Here is a 9,595-nt window from a genome sequence, read left to right as displayed (position 1 = left end):
GTTTCATTTATATTATGCGCAGGAATTCCGTCGGTATGGCCTGACACTCGGTATGGCCCGATTTTATTATTATATATTTGGTGTATGGTTGGCTCCCATCACCTTTTCCCTTTGTGGATTATTCTTTTGGCCCGTTCGAAGCTTATTCTAATTAAATTATGAGTCAAGAGTCGAGTCAAGGGTCGAGTCTTGTATTCATGATTGATTGTTTATTATTATATGGCTTTTGCATGTTGATTAGCACTTAGTGAGTGATGCATGTTTTAGTTTCATTCACTCTATGCTTGTAAGTACTCAGCTTTTGCTGACTAAGTGCTTTGTGTGTTTCTGGTCATGGCCTTTGCCTTAATGACCCTATGATGATCCATCATTTGCACTTGCATTGTTGGGGAGTAGAATAATATAGCAGGTTGGTAGATCAAGTACGATCGAAATCATGTGGCTTGGGATGATTGAGAGAGTTGCATGCTTTCGTTCTTTGAAACTATTTTATTTAATACTTTAATTATGTTTGAATTTGTTGAACTTTATACTTTGGTTTTTGGGCCATCATGGTTCCAAATTGTAGGAGGCCTCAATATTTCATTAATTATGGTTTTTAAAAGTTAGTTGACATTTAATTTCGCTGCGTAATTCTGGTAATAGCCTTAACCGTTATCACGGTGGCGGTAATGCTTTCGTAATTCCTTTATTTTAAGTTGGAAAATGGTTTTATAAAAGCAAGGAATTATTAGGGTGTTACAAAGTGGTTCATGTTGTCGAGTCTTGAGTTCGCCTTTAATTAATAAAATATTAATAAACGTAAAGTGCAACCAGAACATGCTTCAAAACTCTTGGAACGTATATACCTTGTGTTAGGTTATGATTCATATGACAAAACATAAATCATGCGGAAAAACCATAAAGCCAGGAAAGCATATTATTTACACATAATCATTTAGCATAGTTTAGATGCATACACTTTGTTGCGTGCCCTCCCTAGCTGCGCCCGAACCGAACAAGAACAAGTCTTTAGGACTCCAAGTGTCGTCCCTCCGTAGATAGTCCACAGCACGTCCGGATCCGCCTTAAGCTTGACCAACTAGAATCGCCCTTAAGGTACTTAGAATTTTCGGCTATTGTAGGCAATTATATGACTGAATTTTTGCTCTCAAAATCACTTTGAATACTTGAATACTCGATATAAATTATGAGCCCTTAACTCATATTTATAGACCAAGGAATAAGTAATCGAATCCTACTTGGATACGAATTAATTAAATTAGAATCCTAGTAGAATTCTTATTTAATCAATTTATCTTTTAGGATTAGGAATTTTAATCATTAAACAAATCCTATACTCTTTAGGTTTCGTATGTGAACACAAAATCTACACGAGCATGACCCGCAAGCGTGCAGGCCATGCCCGCGCACAGCCCACACGGCCGCTCGGCCCACGCGAGCTACAAGCCCACGCGAGCTGCAGCAATGCTCGCAGCCCACTGCTCGCAGCTGCGCGCGCTGCCACGGCCAGCTGGGCCTGGCCTTGCGCTGGGTCTGGCGTGGCCTTGGCTGTTCGTGTGGCGCGCTTGGCTTGCTGGGCGATGGCCCGGCTTCGTGCGGGGCCTTCGTCTGGCAGGCCTCGTCCGATGCTAATTCGTACGATACGCTTCCGATTAAATTCCCGATTCCGGAATTTATTTCCGATACGAACAATATTTAATATTTTCGATTCCGGAATTAATTTCCGTTTCGAACAAATATTTAATATTTCCGTTTCTGGAATTATTTTCCAATTCCGATAATATTTCCGATTCTGACAATATTTCCGTTTCCGGCAATATTTTCGATTCCGGCAATATTTCCATTTCCGATAATATTTTCCGATACGTACCATGTTTCCATTTCCGGCAACATCTACGACTTGGATAATATTTATATTTACGATACGATCCATATTTCCGTTTCCGGCAATATCATCGTTTCCGGAGTATTCATTTCTTGCCTGTGACGATCTCAGCTCCCACTGAAACCAAGATCCGTCGATTCCGAATATCCATAGATGGAGTATTTAATGCCATTAAATACTTGATCCGTTTACGTACTATTTGTGTGACCCTACGGGTTCAGTCAAGAGTAAGCTGTGGATTAATATAATTAATTCCACTTGAATTGAAGCGGCCTCTAGTCAGGCATTCAGCTCACTTGATCTCACTGAATTATTAACTTGTTAATTAATACTGAACCGCATTTATTAGACTTAACATAGAATGCATACTTGGACCAAGGGCATTATTTCCTTCACCTTGAGTATGAACAATGGGGGGAGTCTTGCCGGAAAGCTCGTACTCCTACTAATGATACAAGACGTTGTTTCATTTATATTATGCGCAGGAATTCCGTCGGTATGGCCCGACACTCTGTATGGCCCGATTTTATTATTATATATTTGGTGTATGGTTGGCTCCCATCACCTTTTCCGTTTGTGGATTATTCTTTTGGCCCGTTCGAAGCTTATTCTAATTAAATTGTGAGTCAAGAGTCGAGTCAAGGGTCGAGTCTTATATTCATGATTGATTGTTTATTATTATATGGCTTTTGCATGTTGATTAGCACTTAGTGAGTGATGCATGTTTTAGTTTCATTCACTCTATGCTTGTAAGTACTCAGCCTTTGCTGACTACGTGCTTTGTGTGTTTCTGGTCATGGCCTTTGCCTTAATGACCCTATGATGATCCATCATTTGCACTTGCATTGTTAGGGAGTAGAATAATATAGCAGGTTGGTAGATCAAGTACGATCGAAATCATGTGGCTTGAGATGATTGAGAGAGTTGCATGCTTTCGTCCTTTGAAACTATTTTATTTAATACTTTAATTATGTTTGAATTCGTTGAACTTTTATACTTTGGTTTTTGGGCCATCATGGTTCCAAATTGTAGGAGGCCTCAATATTTCATTAATTATGGTTTTTAAAAGTTAGTTGACATTTAATTCCGCTGCGTAATTCTGGTAATAGCCTTAACCGTTATCACGGTGGCGGTAATGCTTTAGTAATTCCTTTATTTTAAGTTGGAAAATGGTTTTATAAAAGCAAGAAATTATTAGGGTGTTACACTATGTGCATGCTGTGAAGAAGCATAGTGAGGGGAGTATGGCCATATGCATGTGTGACAACATAGAAAGACCCCCTCCCATTTTCCAGAGAATGTTCATATCCCTTAAACCGTTCATGGAAGGGTATATGAGAGGCTGCAGACCACTGATTGGGCTAGATGGATGCCATCTAAATGGTGCGTACCTAGGGATATGTTTGGTTGCGGTTGCATCTGATGGGAATAAAAACATATATCCCCTTGATTGGGGTGTTGTTGAGATCGAGAAGACAGACACATGGACATGGTTCATAGACTTGTTAGCTTCTGCTCTTGGAACAATGGTTGGTGAAGGTTACACATTCATGTCAGACAGGCAAAAAGTAAGCACTCAATCATTCTTTCATTTACATTTCGTGCCTTAATGTTTTTTGTATAATTAATGTTTGCTTGTAACCAAACTGTAGGGTCTGTTGGAAGCATTCCAGAATGTTGTACCAAAGACGGATATTAGATATTGTTGGAGGCACATTTGGTGTAACTTCAAGCAGAAGTGGAATGGTCTAGCTTACAAGGAACTACTTTGGGAGGCTGCCAAAGCAACAACAAAGGTAAGGTTATTAACTGAATGCATACTTAGTATTCTGGACTGCATACTAATTGAACAGACTAAAATGACTGCATACTAAATGAATAGACTTACAATATGGACTCCATTCATATTTGATTTGATTTCTTTTAATTTTTCTGAAGTCTTGTGTTCTATCTCAGTTGGAATTTTACAACCATATGCTTACGCTTAAAGGAATGTTTGAGCCTGCTCATGCATATATGAAAGGCATACCCCCTAACTTTTGGAGTAGGTATGTGTAGACACCTACTTTTGTCCCCATTCCCGAAAGGGAAGGTTCGATGATGAGAACATAAATCTCCACTTGGCAACGCATTTCCTATAAAATAACGAATCTCAAATCACCCTTTCATTTCAGCCAAAGCTTCCATTTATAGAAACCTGCTAAAAATAGTAGCTGCCGTAAAAGGTAATTGCTAAAAGTAGTAAGAATAAAAAGATAAAAACCTGTCAGAATTAGGTGTTGCACTCCAACATAAATCCTAAAAGAGATAGAAATTGTAAAAGGAATTCTATTCCTATCGCAATTCGATAAAAGAGTTAACGTATTAATTAAACTCATAACGAACCTAGAGTTCGTAAAGGGCCCAGACGCATTCCGTCGTAAATTGATACGCACCAAATAACTCGGATTAAGTCTCTTAATGGACTCCGTACTCTAGAGTCCAATCTGACAAAGAATTCTGCCAAGATCCTATTATCAACGCCCAGCCCTGGGCGCCGAAATCTTTGACGCCCAGTGCTGGGCGCCGAAAATACCTGGGACGGATTCTTTTCCTAATCCGTTTCGTATTCATATTCCTGAAAATCTATCTTTCTACGCCACTTTTTCCTATAAATAGACCCCTAAAGCCGACGTGAAAAGGACACACAACAGAACACACAATTCCATAACCTGAGTATTGACTCTAGCCTTAAGCCTAGCCTCACGATGCGAAATTGATCCGGCGTTCTGTCACAATCGACCCAAAAGTCGAACAGAACGCATCCTGTCCCTTGTAGCTGATGAATTAAGCCCAAATACTGGAACACTGCTTAGAAAACCGAGATTCGTTAAATAAAAGGAGAAATAGCAAAGCCAAGTGGTTAGTTTTCTGAGAACCGTGACGCACCTCTCAAGGGTGCGTTGTAATGTGTCCATCATATGATTTAATCGCTTTCATCACCCTTTTATAAAATTGTCGAACTATTAACTTGATTGATCTATCACGCCTAATAAGATAATACCTTGGACAATTGAATTATCATGATAGGTACCTTAAATCAATCTAAATAAGATAATCACGATCGATTTAGTATTATGTGTTGCATATTGCTAAAATCAATTCAGAATAGTTTAATAGTTTAACGCACATCCCTTCAATTATTTATGCTGAGATAGTAAGGATAACCTGCCTCTGGAGTTATCGATGAGCACTCCTCTCGGTAGTTACAGTCCCCCGAACTCTCAATCTCTGCCCTGCGGGTGTACGTTGGGCGATCCCCATACCAGGGATCACAAGGGAACCTATGGCCGTCGTGGTCGAACATAATTGCACTCCCTTTATGTCACGATAACCGGGTTTTGTCAGTTTTTCTCATTGTCGTTAAAAACTGAATGGCGACTCCTATATTACTAGTCGATTGGGTGTAAACTCACAGGAAATCTAACTACACTTGATCTGACGACGTCACGCCCACGAGGGACGAGGTCATGCATTAGCCTCGTGCTTTTTCGACCCCCTCACTGTATGCATTCTCTTCCACATCGAAATCTAAGATGTTATTGAATAACATGTGCGAGAGCTTCAATAATGTACTGAAGCAAGCAAGAGACAAGCCCATTTTGACACAGATGGAGTGGATGAGAAGGTACGTTATGCAAAGAAACTGCCAGAAACGGGAAGTGGTGCATTCTGTACCCGGTAGATTCATGCCTTATGTGAAGAAGCAGTTTGATTGGGCTGGAAAGATTAGAAAGTTTAACAATCTGACTAGGAGCAGTGAGCATTTTTTTGAAGTAGAGAATAACAGTGAGAGGTTTTTGGTAAATCTGGAGGATAAGAAATGCACCTGTTTTAGTTGGGAATTGACTGGTATTCCTTGCCATCATGCGTACGCTTGTATTTTATACATGAGAGCTGATCCAGAGGATTATGTTCATGATTTTTACTCTAAGAAAAGGTATATGGATGCATATGAGCCCGTGTTGCTTCCCATGCCAGGACCTAAAGAATGGGAGAAAACTCCATTCCCAGAGCCAGTTCCAGCCCCTTTTAGAAAGATGTCGGGGAGACCTTCTAAGAGAAAGAGGACAAAAGAGCTAGGAGAGGAAGCTGAGAAGGTTGCTGAAGTTGTTGAGGCAGTCATAAGGCTTGGTGGAAAGGCCAATAGATGTTCAAACTGCAGGCAGTACGCCCACAATAAAGGAGTTGCAAGAATCCCACTATCCCATCTTCTTCAGCTCATCATTCTCCTTGCACGGCTCCTTCTTCTGATCCAGCAACCCCACAATTATGTCCCTTTTCCATTTCCTCATCATACTATACAAAGTATATGCATCCCCTCCTATTGGTATCAACATCGTAATCGGGACACGCAATAAACCTTCTCCTTGGATTTTCTCTGGTCCATCATTTCCTAATCGTAGCCTTCAAACCACATTTACATGTCCATCCCATTTCTCATGTGTAACTGCATAACACATTGACAAGTTAAAATCTACTGTATAGAACTTACTTTAAGGTATTAAATGCATAAAATTCTTACTTTGAGGTACAACAACTCATGGCTTTCCGGAGACTATTTTTCCAAACTGTGAGGTAGAATTACAGTAAGTAGTTCTTCCATGAATGAATTCTTCCAATGCAGAAGGAAATTGAGCATGCTATATACCCAAAGTGTTTAATTATATCATTAATTGACCAAAACACATAAAAGCCCCAAAATTAGATACTATCCCCAATTTAATTAAAATAAGAACCCTAATTTATGCAATCAGATCAACAGTAGAAGAAAAGTAGGCTTACCTTAATGAAATTGGTGTCCACAAAATGTTGTTTGCAGGAGAACAAACCTAATTAGTACCAATAGAACGAGCAAGAATGAAATTATGGACGTTGGAGAGGGAGAATGGGCAAGAACAGTAAGGAGGCAAAATAAAAGAGAGAGAGAGAGAGAGAGATACCTGTTTGGGGCGAGTGGCAGCGAATAACATTAGAGATGAGGAGCACCGACGAGGATTTCGGAGTACCGGCCAAGAGCAGAGCACCGACGAGTTGAACTCTAGCAGAAGTGTCTAGGAGAAGTGTTTGGCCAGCCGCAAGCTTTAGGCGAAGATGAACAAAGATGATAAACAGATGAACATGTACTCCGTAATCGGGTGTTTCTTTATTTTCTTTTGGATGGGGTTTTTTTGGGTAGGTCATTTTAATTTAGTTTTTTTTTTATCATTAATCAAATTATAATTAGAGTGATAATGATGTAATTATTTGACTAATTGGTGTAAAGATGGATTAATTGACATTTAGGTAGTAATTAGCAACAATTGTTAAATACCTAGGTAGTAATTGACAACTTTCAAAGACCTAGGTAATAATTCACAAAATCACAAAGTACCTAGGTAATAATTGACAAATTTTCCTAATTAATTTGTAAAACGTACTATCAAATATCAAAGATGTTAAATGTTATATGTTTAATTGATAGATTTCAGATTGATAAATCTCAATATATATAGAAGTACTCGATCAATAGGTATTAATTCCTACTCCAACTCTAATAACTAATCCTACTCCAACTATATATAATTGAGTTTGGCCGACTGAATTTAATGAATTCCTTCTACAAGGTTTGGATTCTGTTATGGTTTTAGGAAAGTTAAGTTTTTTTTTTTATATAACATAGATGTAAGCAGTTACTACATCCGTCTCTTTTTATTCTTTATGTTTGGTATTTTACACGCGTGTTAACGGCTAATTAATATGCATTGAGATTCCTCTATTTTTTTTTAATTTAAGCAAGGAAAATTACGTTTATTTATAATATTTTCACTTTATCATAATTCTGATATTGGGAACATGAGAAAAATGTAATGTCCCAATAGAAAAATGTGAGAAATTAAATGACCCGATGAATTTAATTGGTTAAAATAAATCATTGGGTACAAAATTTGATATAATATTAAAGCATTTGTGTGATAATATAAAAGGAAATGTAAAGAACATTTTGGTAAACCCAAAAGGAAAACGTAAATAACAAAAAGAGACGGAGGGAGTAAATTTATTAAAGACTAGTTATCGGATACAATTTGATTATTACATTAATCAAGGATGCAATCCCAAAGTACCGGAAAATACAAATTTACATAATCATATGTAGCAAATTATATTGTGGAGCGCTAAAAGCCGCCCCATTATCAATACCTAGTATTTAAAAAAGAAAACCAACTTCATTTTGAGGACACGTAAGCAACACCATTTTGAAGACACGTGGCTGACACATAATCATCAGCACTTGGAAGACATGTGGCCAAGAATACATAATCAATTCTTCAATTAATACATAATAAATCACCTCAACATTTCATCATTCCCTTTCCAATTTTAGTTTAACCGTTTAGAATAATTTAATTAGAGACATTGATTAATACATTGACGGTTATGGTGAATCAAGAATGAGAAACGTTTCAGATGGTTATAATTCCCGGGTTAATGAATTTGACTATTTATTAAACCTACATGTTTACAATTTTTTATAGACCAATATTCCGCCCTAACTTATTTTGCTAAATTTCTTCATTCTAAAGAATTTACTATTTTCCTATAGGTGAGTGGAAGTTGAAATTATGTTATAAACTTCTAATTCATGCCCACCCCATTGTTTTTTAGAAAATTATTTCTTCTAATGAGGTGGTATTAGTTAATGCTATCATTATGTTCATTTTTTTAGCTCATTTAAATCAATTGTGCATCTTTTTTGCATCCCGTTGCCTGACTTGCCTCAATCGTCATCATATTTCAAGTTCTTTTACAAACGACTCAAAAACCGACAAACAAGGATGCATTTTTGTTTTGAAATTTGTATGACAGCTACTACTACCACATCCCTAACTCTATAAGTATAATTTCGAGTTTTAAAAAATGGTTTAGTCTTTGATATTTTTCAGATTTTTAACATATCACGTTTGGTTAGTTTGATCAGCAACTCTTAATTCTTAGGTCATTTTCCTTTTTGGTAGTTTTCTTGATTGTGATGCAAAGGATAGGGTGCAAAACGTCATGTATACTTGACAACTGAAACATAGTTTTTAATCCAACAAACAACAATGGTGAATTTCTTAGCATATTGAAGATTTGTTGATTTATTTTGTTTAATCCGAAGAATACATATGCTTAACTTAGTTACTCCGTACTAGCATATTTCTCTAATTCTACTTTTTTAAAACCCCCTTGGATAAAAAGATATACTCCTAAACTAATTAACAATGTATTTGTGGTCTTGTGGGAGCTCATAATATATTCCATAAAAGTAATGCTTCCACCAAATATATCTTGGAAATTATAGTTTACGTACTATCAAAATTTTTAGTGAACATTTTTAGTGAAGTATTATACATTTATGCCTTTATCATTTTGGAATGTCAATTTACCATTTTTTTTAATTGAGTATCCTAAAATATATCCCGTGCGTAGAACGGGTAAAAAACTAATTTTACATTAATACCCTTATCCAATATTCCCAACTTTCTATTTCTCCACCCCCCCCCCCCCCCTTCCTTCATCTCTCCAATTATTGGAGAAAAACCTCCACTGACACTTCACCAACCAACAACCACCAATTACCACGCATTTGTCCGGAGAAAAGACCTCCACCAGCATTTTTTTTTGTCCGGAAAAAAATTCACATACTTT

General features: G+C 37.3%; 1 protein-coding gene across 1 annotated transcript; it reads left to right on the top strand.

The window, feature by feature from the left end:
* The first annotated feature begins 5,463 nt into the window (after positions 1-5,463).
* On the top strand, positions 5,464-6,288 carry LOC130467204 (uncharacterized). Its single transcript, XM_056835637.1, has one exon. The coding sequence runs from the start codon at positions 5,464-5,466 to the stop codon at positions 6,286-6,288; it is 825 nt and encodes a 274-aa protein (XP_056691615.1).
* Positions 6,289-9,595: the final 3,307 nt, after the last annotated feature.

This window comes from Spinacia oleracea, chromosome 2, assembly GCF_020520425.1.
Source record: "Spinacia oleracea cultivar Varoflay chromosome 2, BTI_SOV_V1, whole genome shotgun sequence".
In the NCBI taxonomy this organism is placed as follows: Eukaryota; Viridiplantae; Streptophyta; class Magnoliopsida; order Caryophyllales; family Amaranthaceae; genus Spinacia; species Spinacia oleracea.
Note: the sequence above shows the minus strand (reverse complement) of the source record. Positions and strands in the feature narration are given on the sequence as shown.

Coding starts and splice junctions, on each gene's coding strand:
- LOC130467204 (XM_056835637.1), top strand. CDS start 5,464: ATGTTATTGAATAACATGTGCGAGAGCTTCAATAATGTACTGAAGCAA.